This window comes from Alosa pseudoharengus, unplaced genomic scaffold (assembly GCF_046254945.1).
Source record: "Alosa pseudoharengus isolate Yale_2024_CS ecotype anadromous, Long Island Sound unplaced genomic scaffold, YU_APseudo_1.1 YU_APseudo_1.1_scf_34, whole genome shotgun sequence".
NCBI lineage: Eukaryota > Metazoa > Chordata > Actinopteri > Clupeiformes > Clupeidae > Alosa > Alosa pseudoharengus.
Window position 1 is genome coordinate 67,564 of NW_027468737.1, and position 15,049 is coordinate 82,612.

At 44.5% G+C, this 15,049-nt stretch overlaps 1 protein-coding gene across 1 annotated transcript; it reads left to right on the plus strand.

The window, feature by feature from the left end:
• Positions 1-11,511: 11,511 nt before the first annotated feature.
• Positions 11,512-14,261, plus strand: LOC143101371 (uncharacterized). Its single transcript, XM_076264664.1, has 6 exons — positions 11,512-11,620; positions 11,720-11,994; positions 12,114-12,243; positions 13,551-13,597; positions 13,686-13,727; positions 13,963-14,261. Exons 1-6 carry the CDS (start codon positions 11,521-11,523, stop codon positions 14,230-14,232), a joined length of 864 nt encoding a protein of 287 aa, XP_076120779.1. The 5' UTR covers positions 11,512-11,520; the 3' UTR covers positions 14,233-14,261.
• Positions 14,262-15,049: the final 788 nt, after the last annotated feature.

Sequence of the window (15,049 nt, forward strand, 5' to 3'; positions counted from 1 at the left end):
CTCAGTAACTTATCCCGGATGTCTTAATTCTGCTTTTGTGCAATAGGCCCCAGGGAGGTAGGGCCAGTCAGTGTCAACAGGGGATGAGGAGGTAGGGCCAGTCAGTGTCAACAGGGGATGAGGAGGTAGGGCCAATCAGCATCAACAGGGGATGAGGAGGTAGGGCCAATCAGCATCAACAGGGGATGAGGAGGTAGGGCCAATCAGCATCAACAGGGGATGAGGAGGTAGGGTCAATCAGCATCAACAGGGGATGAGGAGGTAGGGCCTATCAGCATCAACAGGGGATGAGGAGCTAGGGCCAGTCAGCAGGGGATGAGGAGGTAGTAGCAATGCCTGCAAACATCAAAAATTGCCGTTGGAACCATAACATACATTGTTTCCCAACTGCCGATGCGGTTTACTGTCAGTTTGTAAAGTTTAGCCGAAGTGTAAGGAATCCCTGATCAATGTGATTGGTTAGGCTAGACCAATGATTTCAAAGTTAATGCAGATTTAACATCAGGAGTTTCCACATCAGTATTTACAGGAAAGTATCTATTTGTGTCACAAACATTTGTCTACATTTGTTTGTTGTTTAAGTCGCACCTTGATGAGCTGAGTTTAAACATTCGCTCCAAAGCTCAACTCCAGAACACTCCAGAGGAGAGAGAACTAATCTTGAAAGTGCACAGGTTTCAGGTTCTTTCACGGTTTATTTCATGTTATCGTCTTGCTCACAAAATAGACATAAATTGGGGTTCATAATCCGAGTACGTTGGAGCTTGGCGCAGCATCGCTGATGGCCAGACTGGGAACCTTGTCTCCTCTCTGTACCAGCCGCTGGTGGAACCTGGACCGGTCATCAATGATTTTCTGAAGTGGGAATATACATAAAAACCGTTAAAATAAATTAACATCTCCTCAGCATCTCATGATCCAGTGTTGGTGATTTCACTGCAACCTTGTCATGACACAGGACGGTGTGTGTGGCGTTTGTATTGGGCAGTGTTAGTGTAGTGGTTAAGGAGTTGGGCTAGCATCTAGTAGCCTGACAAGTTGTGGGTTGTGTCCCAGCTTCCACCGTTGTGCCCTTGAGCAAGACACTTGGCCCCAAGATACTCTGGGGACAAACGGCCCTTGTAATTTAACTGACGTGTGTAAGGCACTCCAGTAATATAATTGACGTGTGCAAGGCACTCTAGTAATATGATTGACAGACCACACAGACCCATATCTGATCTGACACAAATGAAACTTGATCCAAAGTGTTGATGTTTCCTGTGATTAAACGGGAGTAGAGCATGTTAGCCTTACCTGCATGGTGTAGTATATGGCAGGGGAGTAGAGCATGTTAGCCTTACCTGCATGGTGTAGTATATGGCTGCATCGCTGATGTCTTTCTGAGGGGGTTTGGTGCCAGGAGCTGAGTAGACGGCCTGGATTACTTTCACACGCAGCCGCTCATACTGGGAGACACAACACACCATATAGCGCAGAGTTAGAACCACACACACAACACACCATATAGCGCAGAGTTAGAACCACACACACAACACACCATATAGCGCAGAGTTAGAACCACATACACAACACACCATATAGCGCAGAGTTAGAACCACACACACACAGCACACCATATATCGCAGAGTTAGGACCACACACACAACACACCATATAGCGCAGAGTTAGAACTACACACACAACACACCATAGCGCAGAGCTAGAACCACAGACATGTGACTACATGACTCATACTGGGGCACATGACATGACACATCACACAGCAGAGACTCAGAACCACACACGTGACTACATCACTCTTGTACTGCATACATACATGACTACAACTGGCGACCACTTCTGCATAATTTCATAGTTCTATATATACAGTCTATGCCACAGACACCTGTGAGGAGTTGATGCTGAGCTATAGAGGCTAGTGCTAGCATAGAGTAGCCTACCTTTGACTGCAGCTGCTCCATAGACACCTGTGAGGAGTTGATGCTGAGCTATAGAGGCTAGTGCTAGCATAGAGTAGCCTACCTTTGACTGCAGCTGCTCCAGAGACACCTGTGAGGAGTTGATGCTGAGCTATAGAGGCTAGTGCTAGCATAGAGTAGCATACCTTTGACTGCAGAGGAGAGACACCTGTGAGGAGTTGATGCTGAGCTATAGCTACTAGTGCTAGCATAGCGTAGCATACCTTTGACTGCAGCTGCTCCAGAGACACCTGTGAGGAGTTGATGCTGAGCTATAGCTGCTAGTGCTAGCATAGCGTAGCCTACCTTTGACTGCAGCTGCTCCAGAGACACCTGTGAGGAGTTGATGCTGAGCTATAGAGGCTAGTGCTAGCATAGAGTAGCATACCTTTGACTGCAGAGGAGAGACACCTGTGAGGAGTTGATGCTGAGCTATAGCTACTAGTGCTAGCATAGCGTAGCCAAAGTCCTTTTAAGCAAGTCCCTCCACTGGGCGGCCATATACCAACGTTTTTTGGGCACTCATCGGGCACAGTCTTTGGGTCGAACTGCGCGTGCGCAAGGCTTCACGACACCAATCTTGCTCCAGCGGCGAGATCACAACACATGATTGGCACGATGTCTTCACAACAAACCATATGATTGGCTCAATGTATTCACATGTCGACGTTTTGCCAAGGAAGGGGTGGGATATGTGTAGACAACGGCCATATTGGCGTGACAAACTAGCCCCATGCATTTCTATGGAGTATTTTTTGAGTGGTGTGTCTCCTCATTAGAAAGTCTCTGGCGTAGCATACCTTTGACTGCAGCTGCTCCAGAGACACCTGTGAGGAGTTGATGCTGAGCTGCAGCTCCCTGGCGAGCTGCTCGTGCACCTGCGCCTCCTTTCTCAGCCTGCTCCTCTGCAGCTTCTCTGCCCGCACCTCCTCCTCCAGCTCACACACCTGCTTACGCATCCTCAGCTCGTTCTGCTCCCTCTTGGACAACCCCTCCTGCAGCCTCACCACCAGCTGGCCCACAGCAGCAGCACAACAACAACAACAACAACAACTCAGATTTAGTTTTTTTGTATTTCACAGATTTTAAATTATCTCAGGCCTACACATACAACAGAAAGTAAATTAAATCAACTAAATTAAATTAAAAGGAAGAAAAAGCCTGGAAACCCTGCTGATGATTGTCAGTGATCGTGATGTTCAAATAATTCAGAAGACCGATGCTTGAGTTCAGAAGCAAAAGCTGTAATGTTAAGAGCCCAGGCTTCCTTCCTCCTAAACAGGAAGTGTATGTGAGTTAAGCCGAATTCTTACGTTCCGCAGGGAGTAGTTCTCCTTCTCCAAGGTCATCATCAGCTCATCTCTCATCTTTACATCCCGCAGACAGGAAAACTGAAGCGTGGGATTGGGAAACAAAGGGACATGCCGCCTCAGTGGTCATTCTTGGAGGCTAAGGACCATTAAGTACGCTTAAAGGTGGTCAAAGACCGTTAGCTGGTTAAGGAGTGTTAGAGTTGGTCAAGACTGTTAGCGCTGTTTAAGGAGTGTTCGAGTTGGTCAAGACCCTAAGCGCTGGTTAAGAAGTGTTAGAGTTGGTCAAGACCGTTAGCGCTGGTTAAGGAGTGTTAGAGTTGGTCAAGACCGTTAGCGCTGGTTTAGGAGTGTTAGAGTTGGTCAAGGACTGTTAGATGTTCTGTATTTCCCCTCGGGTTCAGAGAGTGGGGTTGTACTGTGCGGGACATGGTCTGTAGCTGTCTGTAACTGTGGTGACATGGTCTGTAGCTGTCTTCAGGTGTGGGGTTCGTACCTTGCGGGACATGGTCTGTAACTGTGTCATCCGGTCTTTTAACTCCTTCTTCATGTCCTGCAGCTCCGTCTTAACAGTGAGGAGCTTGTGTTCCTTCACAGACAGGATTCTGTGCATAGAACAGAGAGAGCCTGTAGAGAACCAAGGAAGTTCCATGCAAAGAGCCTTCTGTTATGGATAAACAAGCTCATAATAATAAGAGATTGCATCAGAGGGTTTGAACAAGCTCATTATAATAGGAAATTGCATCAGAGAGTTTTTTTTGTCGTACCAGAGGTCATCTTGTGATTGGTCCTGGCCTCCTCCAGCTCCTTCTCCAGCGTCTGATTGGCTCTCTCCAGGGCTGCGATGAGATTGTTTTCTGCGTTTGCAAGCTCGTCGTTGTCTCTCGTCTCACTGGGCTCCTCCCCCGCACTGTAGATCACTTCTGACTGGCGCGGCTGGAGACAACACACACCAACACACACCAACACACACACTAACACACACACACCAACACACACCAACACACACACACCAACACACACACACCAACACACACCAACACACACACACCAACACACACACACCAACACACACCAACACACACACACCAACACACAACAACACACACATACCAACACACACACACCAACACACACAAACCAACACACACCAACACACACACACCAACACACAACAACACACCAACACACATCAACACACACACACCAACACACAACAACACACACCAACACACATCAACACACACCAACACACACACACCAACACACAACACACATCAACACACACACACCAACACACAACAACACACAACAACACACACCAACACACATCAACACACACCAACACACACACAACAACACACACCAACACACATCAACACACATCAACACACACCAACACACACCAACACACATCAACACACACCAACACACACACACCAACACACAACAACACACACCAACACACACACACCAACACACACACCAACACACACACCAACACACACACACACCAACACACATACACCAACACACACACACACACACACACCAACACACACAACAACACACACCAACACACACCAACACACACACAACAACACACACCAACACATACACAACAACACACACCAACACACACACAATACAACACACACCAACACACACACCAACACACACATCTCAATAGTGAGCCAAACTTACTGATCAGCTATAGAGCTTATTTCCTGCACACTGACAATGTACTTCTGACTGACACAGTGGAGACCTCTATGAAGACAACACACACACATCTCATCCTCAGAGTTCAGTGAGCATGCTCTTACTGATCAACACACACATGTTCTTACTGATCAACACACACATGCTATTACTGATCAACACACACCACTCATCCTCAGAGTTCAGTGAGCATGCTCTTACTGATCAACACACACATGCTCTTACTGATCAACACACACATGTTCTTACTGATCAACACACACATGCTATTACTGATCAACACACACATGCTCTTACTGATCAACACACACATGCTCTTACTGATCAACACACACATGCTATTACTGATCAACACACACATGTTCTTACTGATCAACACACACATGTTCTTACTGATCAACACACACATGCTCTTACTGATCAACACACACCAATCTCATCCTCAGAGCCCAGCTAAACCAGGAAACCATCTAAACTGATGAAGACAGCGCTGCAACGTTGGAGGACAGTACACATTGGTCGTAGGTTTATCCGATTGCTTCGAAGTCCAAAATAAACATGTAAACATGTAAACATGGTCTAGTGTTGTCCAGTTGCGTGCAGTGAGATTGCATGCTTGTTGCCGCCTCTCGAGTTGGGCCATTACATTGTTCGTGGCCAGACCCTTAATCTTTCTAGATTATCAGGGTCTGGATTTTCCAGGCTACCTTTCACCCACACATTCATTCATCCAGAGTCCAGCTTTATAACTAAAGAAAAGAGACAGTTCTATGCCTCTTGATTAGTCTCCATCTCCATTAATGCAGTAGCTTCGTCAGTGGAGGGCTCCTCCAACTCTGATGGATCCTCCCTCCTACAGGTCACTTCCTGTTGTAGATGCAGGGCGTCTTCCTGGTGTATGCCAGATGCATGTTGGTCCTTCTGCGAGAGCGACCCCTCCTGCAGGCATGTCACTTCCTGTTGCAGGTCAGCAATCAGCTGGTTCTTCTGCTGCAGCTCCTTGTCTGCGCTTCGCAGCCGCCTGACCTCCTCTGTCAGGTCCAGGATCAGCTCTGCCTGCAATACCAAACATGGCCAGCAGAGGGAGGATGAGGCTGTGGCAGCCATGAGGTGGGAACAGCAGCACTGCAACAATCTCACTATGCTCTGAATATGCTCTAAAACACACTCTAAATGCTCTAAAACACACTCTAAATGCACTACCATGCTCTGAATATGCTCTAAAACACACTCTAAATACACTAACATGCTCTGAATATGCTCTAAAACACACTCTAAATGCACTACCATACTCTAAAAATACTCTAAAACACACTCTAAATGCACTACCATGCTCTGAATATGCTTTAAAACACTATAAATGTACTACCATGCTCTGAATATGCTCTAAAACACACTCTAAATACACTGCTCTGAAATATGCTCTTAAACACACTCTAACTGCACTACCATGCTCTGAAATATGCATCTCCACCACACCTGGGCTCGGACCACATTCTCGTGAGTGCGTCTCAGCTGGGCTCGAACAACATTCTCGTGAGTGCGTCTCACCTGGGCTCGGACCACATTCTCGTGGGTGCGTCTCAGCTGGGCTCGGACCACATTCTCGTGAGTGCGTCTCACCTGGGCTCGGACCACATTCTCGTGAGTGCGTCTCACCTGGGCTCGGACCACATTCTCGTGGGTGCGTCTCACCTGGGCTCGGACCACATTCTCGTGGGTGCGTCTCACCTGGGCTCGGACCACATTCTCGTGAGTGCGTCTCAGCTGGGCTCGGACCACATTCTCGTGAGTGCGTCTCACCTGGGCTCGGACCACATTCTCGTGAGTGCGTCTCACCTGGGCTCGGACCACATTCTCGTGAGTGCGTCTCAGCTGGACTCGGACCACATTCTCGTGAGTGCGTCTCACCTGGGCTCGGACCACATTCTCGTGGGTGCGTCTCACCTGGGCTCGGACCACATTCTCGTGAGTGCGTCTCAGCTGGGCTCGGACCACATTCTCGTGGGTGCGTCTCAGCTGCTGGGTCTCGTGCTGCAGCGCCTCCCGCAGGGCACATAGCTCACTGTCCTTCCTCACACTCTCGCTCTCCTCCTCGGACAGCCGACTGATCTCATTGGCCAGCACCAGCAGAGCCTGCTCCTGCAGGCAAAGTGAATGGAAAGGAAATCTCAAGCTAGTCTGTCTGAAGTGAGTGATTAAAGTAAAGTTAATTTATATAGTACATTTAAAACCAAAGTGCTTTGAAATAAAAGAGAAAGAGAAACCAAACCACATTCACAAACACACACACACACACACACACACACACACACACACACACACACACACAAATGTGTAGAATTTGCGTACAATGACACAATAATGTCCTCCATCCCCAGCTCCAGAATGCTAAATGGCAAAAGTGCCTCTTAAGGTTACGTAGTTAGGGTTGAGACGTGTCAGAGGTCATTTGGGAGATTATTCCAAGGCCTCGGTGAAGAGACAGCAACGCACAGGCTCCTTTTGGTTTGAGTCAAGACCATGTGACAATCAAAAGTGATTGGGATGCAGATGTTAAGGACCTAGATGGAGTGTGTGTGTGTATGATAGAGCCCTATTCTGCATCACATACTACAGTTCCTATGATAGAGCCCTATTCACATACTACAGTTCCTATGATAGAGCCCTATTCACATACTACATCACATACTACAGTTCCTATGATAGAGCCCTATTCACATACTACAGTTCCTATGATAGAGCCCTATTCACATACTACATCACATACTACAGTTCCTATGATAGAGCCCTATTCACATACTACATCACATACTACAGTTCCTATGATAGAGCCCTATTCACATACTACATCACATACTACAGTTCCTATGATAGAGCCCTATTCACATACTACATCACATACTACAGTTCCTATGATAGAGCCCTATTCACATGCTATAGTTCCTATGATAGAGCCCTATTCACATACTACATCACATACTACAGTTCCTATGATAGAGCCCTATTCACATGCTATAGTTCCTATGATAGAGCCCTATTCAGCATCACATGCTACAGTTCCTATGATAGAGCCCTATTCAGCATCACATACTATGATAGAGCCCTATTCAGCATCACATACTATGATAGAGCCCTATTCAGCATCACATACTATGATAGAGCCCTATTCAGCATCACATACTATGATAGAGCCCTAGGTCTTAGCAGAGAGGTCTTACCTTTTCCTTAAGGAGAGTGACGTACCATGGGGTTTTTCCCTGCTTATCCTCACTGGCCGCAACCTGACGTGTGTCCGGGTCATTGGGTGATGTTTGGGTCAGTCTTGAGACACCCCCCTTGTGGGGAGGAATCAGCCACCTGCCAACTGTAAGGGCTGGCTGTCAGCTGTTTGTATGAGTACGCCATGCACACATGCAGTTCAAATAAAGTTCATTGAAATGGCACCTAAAATGTAACATTGTCTTTATCAATGGGCTTTATGTTATATATATATATATATATATATATATATATATATATATATATACAATGCCATGGAATTTAGAATATCATCATGTATACAGTACCTTAACAAGCACAGATGAACAAATGAACATAATAGCTCCTGATACAGAGCCAATAGCCAATAGACAGTCAACAGTCAACGGAGAAAAGTCAGCATTGCATACGCAATACCCCATAAGTCTCTCTGGTTAACATAATCTACCAAGTAACTAAGTTCCCCCCACACCCACCCACCCGCCCACCGTCCCATTGTCAGAAGGAGCTTACACGCGGTGCTGTGCCTTGGGCCCTCCCCAGTCTGGTGAGGAGTGGAGGGGACAGGGGGAGCCCAGCAGGTCTGCCTCAGTAGTGGCCGAATGGTGCGACTCCTGCTCGAGCCTCCGCTAGCAAGAGCCGTTTTAGGACGCTGAGGTTTGTCCTCGTCCCTCATGCTGTGAGTGCTGCGTGCTTGGCCATCAACTGCAAGGCACAGACGGGAAACAGACAGAGCTCCCTCATTTAGCCCTGCACAGATCTGTTTCAGACAAACAGAGAGATCCCTATTTCAGCCCTGGACAGATCTGTTTCTGATATTTCTGAGACTGGTTTAGACTGAGAGTACAAAATATGGCTCATACCTGTCATACATCAGTTCAGAATGCAGTTTGTTTGATTGACAGAACTGATTGGTTGATGCTATTCTAAATTCCATGCCATTGTTTGTCTGAATTGACATCATAATGCTCCCTGCAGAACAACACATCAACATAGAACACACATACAGTGCTGCTTGAAAGTATGAACCCTTTAAACAGTTTGGAGTTTTCTGTTGTTTTATCATGATTTTCTTATTTTATCACCAGTTTTTAAATATGAACTGTCAGGTGTGTATATTTATCAAATGCATGTACTTGTTTAGAGGGAATTGCGTGAGAAGCCAAAACAATCATGAAACATGGAATTAATGTATGTACTATTAATGTAAGTGTCAAGTCAAGTCAAGTCATTTTATTTGTATAGAACATTTAAACGAGCAACAGTTGACCCAAAGTGCTTTACAGGTACAGTAGGGAAGGCAGAAACAATAAACCTTGAAGATACATGAACAAATGTGCAAAACTCCATGAATATAGTTAGCAATAACAGTGTAAAATTAAAGTAAGTCAAATAATATAGAATAGAATAAAACAGAATTTAAAATAAAGTTTAAAGAGGTAAAACAAAGCATTAGAATAAATTATGAGACTAAAATGATAAAACTAAATGATAAATACACAAAGATAAGAATAAAGCGTATATATATATATATATATATATATTTATATATACTACAGAAGGCTACTACAGAAAAGGCTCGGTCCCCTCTGATTTGTAGACATGTCTAGGGGACCAATGAAGTTCAGCTAAAACTAGAGTTATGTACTCAAACTTTTTGGTGCCAGTGAGGAGTCTTGCAGCATTCTGGACTAACTGGAGTCTGTTTAATTTATATTGCTGGCTAGGCCTGTGTATAGTGAGTTGCAGTAGTCTAAACGTGAGGTAATAAAAGCATGAATGACCGTTTCAAGATCTTCCTTAAAAAGCAAGTGAGTGAATCCCCAGCTGCATTGGTAAAGTCAGCTAGGTAAATGATTAATGTAAAACATATTTGGGTGCTGAAATAATCAGTTAAGCATACTAATCAAACAGACTTTCTTTGGAAAGGGTTTGAGCAGCCATGATTAAAAGAGGGAGGAAATCCACCAAAACCACTGTAGTGCCAAGGCATACCCACAGGGATCAACAATGCCAAGGCACCCACAGGAATCAACAATGCCAATTAATGGGTACAGAAGACATTTGGTTGAAGGAGTGGTTTCAAATGAAGGTGCTACAAGAAATTAACTACATGGGTTCGCATACTTTTGCTAATGTCATATTTTGAGACACTTATGTTGAATATATAATTGAACTTTCTTTTGTTTCTGTCTATTATTTGGAAGGTAAGCTAAGCTTTACAAATTGGGGTTTGGATGTGGATTAAATAAGGTTATTTAGATTTTTTGCAAAAAAACAACTTACCATGTCTGAGGGTTCACAAACTATCAAGCAGCACTGTAACTGTCAACTAAATTAATTTAGGAATTCTTACCCTGTGAACAATTTTTTTTTTGCAGTCATGGAAATCAAAGCAATGTCCAAGGCTATATCATCTCTGATACTATGAAAAACATTCAACATTTCATATCATCACTCTTTAGATGCATACACTTCATTTTTAAAAATTGTTCTTATGAGTTATGGTTTGTATATTTGTATATTTGTTCATTTTCATAGACTATTGATCATTAATATTGCATTGACATTATATTATTGCTATTGTCCTTAATGTCATCTTACCAGCATTTTAAAACTGTTCACTGTTCATTTTTAACTATTGTATTGATTGTATTTGTAAGCGCGTTTGGACAAAAGCGTCCGCTAAATCATATAACCACAACCATAACAAATTGCATCGTGCAGTTCAAAATGTACAAAGCCAACTCACCGCTCTGACGGGTGTTTGAGTATGGTGCTGTTCTCAGCAACTAGCATCTGTCTGAACATCTATTTTAGAAAATTCTGGAAAGTCATCCCACTTCACGTTTATCTGATCCGATTTACATACACTATACATGCAAATAAACTAATACTTAAAAGCACATCTATGATGAAGAGCACAGTTTTTAAGTCCTGGAGGATTTTTACTACAATTAACTACCCCTATAGTGACAATTTCAGCACACCACACTCTCAAACCTCGATGCTAAAAACATTAAATAAAAGAAGACTGCATCATTTAGTCATTATAAAATAAAGACATTTAATCGTAAGCTTATATTTTATGTTCCGAATGATAGCCTACTCATAGCCTACAAACCAAGTCGACCCACCTGAGCACTGATGACAGACAGGTGATTGCAGCCACGCTCTGTGATTGGCCTATAAAAGAGGTCAGAGGTCATTGTGTCAGTTGAATTTCGATGTTTGTATCGCAGCTTGTGTGAAACGGGAATACTAGAATGGGTCCAAAAAGAGCCGCGGCAGTCAAAGACGAAGTAGCTGCAGAGCCAGAAATGGACACAGAAAAGGAGGTTAAACAGACCAAAAAAGCCAAAACTGGTAAGTGCTCCTCGTCCGTGTTGCCTACCACGTTTCACTAGGATGCTCAGTGATTATATGCGTAGCCTGTGTTTTTTCTCTCTTGGCTGTCTTCTCTAGATGGCGGTGGATCTAATAAAGCACCTAAAGCACCTACAGCGCCTAAAAGCCACCCGTCCGCGATGGTGATGGTGGAGGAGGCGTTGAAAGAGTTGGACTCGCGTAAAGGCGTCTCCGCACAGGCGGTGCGCACCTACATCATTCAGAAGTACCCCTCGGTGGACCCGATCAGACTCAAGTACATGGTGCGGAGAGCTCTCTCCAAAGGGCTGGAGTCGGGCGCTCTGGTGCGACCTGCCAATTCAACTGCAATTGGCGCTCAGGGCAAATTCCGAGTAAGTGAACGGACGCTTTATGTAAACATCTTTCGCAGTTTCGCTAATTTGATTGAGTCGCATCATTATAACAGACAGTATATTTTTCTTAATCTGTATTTGCTTCGATGTGCCGTAAGGTTGCAGTCAAAAGTAAGGCTAAAAAGCCTGTCCCAAAGACAAAGGAAAACGCAGATCCGAATAAACAGAAGTCCACCAAAGCCACGAAAACAAAACCCAAACCGAAAGAGTCAAAGGACCAGGAACCAGGTATCTAATGTTATAAGACAGTGGTTCTTAAACTTTTTGTCTGGCGACCCCACAAAAAAGTATGACGAGGTCTGGCGACCCCACTTTCCCCAAACCCATTCTAAGTCCTTACTCAAATACCCCCCTCAAACGTTAACAACTAAATCAAGCAAAACCTAGAAAGCAAAGTCATTTGTTTTATTTACTCCATATGAACAAGATCCGAAAAAAACCAAACAATCACGATTAAACAAGTGTAGGCTGCCGCCATATCAGATCAGAGCGCTATGTGCGTATAGCGCGCGCGCACACAAGCACGCACACACACATAGGCCTACAACGTTACATTAATTATATTTATGGCGATAATAACAATATTTTTTTATTTCCCTTTTCTGGTTTACTATCTTTAACAGTTTCAATGGGAAGGGTGGGCATGCTTCCGTGAACATAGCAAGTTAATTCTAGGAGGAATGCTGCATACGGCGACACGAGATTTGCTGAGCCGACATCTGTATTTTGAGATGTCGTTTCATTTTGACAGGTTTTAAGCTCTCATTCGCCAGAACATCGCCGCAAATCACACATTGTGGGTGGTCGAGGTTATCTTTAACTTGGCAAGTGAATCCATATTTCAGAAATTCTTTCTGATAAAGCCGACGCGCCTTTTTTTATTCTCACCGGCCTGTAGACTTGTCCCATCTGAGGATCACGGAGCAGACGCACTGGTAGATGGCACTTCCGAGCTTTTTTTCATTTTTTTAAGCAGCCACCTGTCCATTTTGGCTAGTAGGCTACCTATGTCTTGTTTTGTTTTACTTAAAATAGCGGGAACAAGTTGAGTTTGCGTAGTGGAGCAGATAGTTACATTGTTTCTATCAGCGGACCAGTAGCCCATAGGCTGAACCAGATCTCGTTGAAAGACGAAACCATTTCTCTCTTCTCTTAACTGCGTGTAAATAAGAAAAAGGCCAATATTGTTTTCCTTTGTTTCACCTAATAATAATTTCAGACTGAATACAGAAAATAATTGGCGACCCCACGGAAGTTTTTGGCGACCCCTAGTTTAAGAATCACTGTTATAAGAAGCAGGTGTCCAATGTTCTATGCATTTTGGGTTGCAAGCCTGATGAGATGTAGGGTGTTTGAGGGGAACCCTCAGGAAGGGCATGGGCAGAAGCAATGTTTGAGGGTGGCTCTTGTGTTCAATTATAGAAGTGAACCCATAGAACTGATTTGATGGACCTATAGTGATTGTACAGTTGTGTTTCTGTTTACCAACTGTGCATTACGCTTGGTCCTAATATTGCTTGGATGTGTTTCTATAGGGGTGAAAAAGACCAAGGCTGCTTCAAAAAAGGAAACCGATGCTTCTGTAAGTATTGTATGTTTCTGCATGTTTGTCTGCAGTGTTTTTAATGGTCTCATTTTAAGTGTCAGTCATTAAAATTCTGTTTCTCCAGGAAGCTAAATCCAAGCCAGCTACAAAGAAGGAAAAGGATCCTGTAAGTGAGCTAGAGTTTATTACACTGTTGAATCTAGCATGGGAAGATTCATTTGGCTAAGAATGTTGAATGTAGCATGGGAAGAATCTAGCATAGGAAGACTCATTTGGCTAAGACTGTTTGTAGCATGGGAAGACTCATTTGGCTAAGACTGTTGAATCTAGCATGGGAAGATTCATTTGGTTAAGACTGTTGAATCTAAATGCATTTGGCTAAGACTACGTTTTCTATCCAGGATGCCAAACCCACGAAGGCTAAGGGTGGTGCTGCCTCCAAGGTGGCCCCTGCAAAGAAGCCCAAGGCCAAGGCTGCAGGAGAGGCCGGGGAAGGTCCCGCCAAGCCCAAGGCCAAGACTCTAAAGGCCGCCAAGGCTTCAGAGGAGGCCGAATCGAAGCCTGCCGGACAGAAGAGGGGGGCCAAGACTCAGAAGGCAGCAGAGGACGCGGAGGCCAAATCAGAGGGAGCCAAAGCTAAGGGCCCCAAAGGAAAGAAGGCTGCAGAATAGTGTGTGTGGCACTTTTACAGGCTGTACATTTTAATATATGCATGGTGATCTTGTCCTTTTTGAAATAAAGTGTTTTATATATATATATATACTTTTTTCGTGTGTGCTGTGACCAGGCATGTTAAGTTGGGTGTACTGTGTAAAGGGTGAGTGTTTTGGTGGGTCTGTGATCCTCTTTTTGCCTTCCTGAAGGAGGTGCTACCTTTCAAATGTGCCTGTATGGAGCTGGGTGAGCTCTCCAAAATATGCCTTAGTGAAGGATCTCTCAAATATGCCTTAGTGAAGGGTCTCAAATATGCTTTAGTTGCGTTGGGCCTCGGCATGTGTGTGTAATTGGCCACACTGATACTGCGCTACAGTGAGCCTCTCCTCTTAAAAGTATAAGTATATATACTCTTTTTGATCCCGTGAGGGAAATTTGGTCTGCATTTATTCCAATCCGTGAATTAGTGAAACACTCGGCACAGTGAGGTGAAGCGCACCGCTGCATGCTACAACAGTGGCGCTCTGGGAGCAGTGAGGGGTTAGGTGCCTTGCTCAAGGGCACTTCAGCCGTTCCTACTGGTCGGGGTTCGAACTGGAAACCCTCCGAAGTGCTAACCAGTAGGCCACGGCAGCCCAAAAAGAAAAGCAAACCACTTAGTAACAAGTAATCTGTGGTTCCAAGAGTTGAGCTGATTGGCCAATCAACCGCACCTTTCCATACTTCATAAGCAAAATGTGCATTTCTTGGAATTTACCTTATTCAGGTGGTGACTATTGTAAACCAAAATGAGGCTACAGGGTACACAAACCATAGTATTGTTCTATGTATTTG

What these genes read in the sequence shown, in the direction of transcription:
- LOC143101371 (XM_076264664.1), top strand. Translation starts at nt 11,521, where the DNA reads ATGGGTCCAAAAAGAGCCGCGGCAGTCAAAGACGAAGTAGCTGCAGAG. An exon ending in GCGCTCAGGGCAAATTCCGA is followed by an intron (nt 11,995 to 12,113) that starts GTAAGTGAACGG and finishes ATGTGCCGTAAG; the next exon opens with GTTGCAGTCAAAAGTAAGGC. An exon ending in AAAAGGAAACCGATGCTTCT is followed by an intron (nt 13,598 to 13,685) that starts GTAAGTATTGTA and finishes CTGTTTCTCCAG; the next exon opens with GAAGCTAAATCCAAGCCAGC.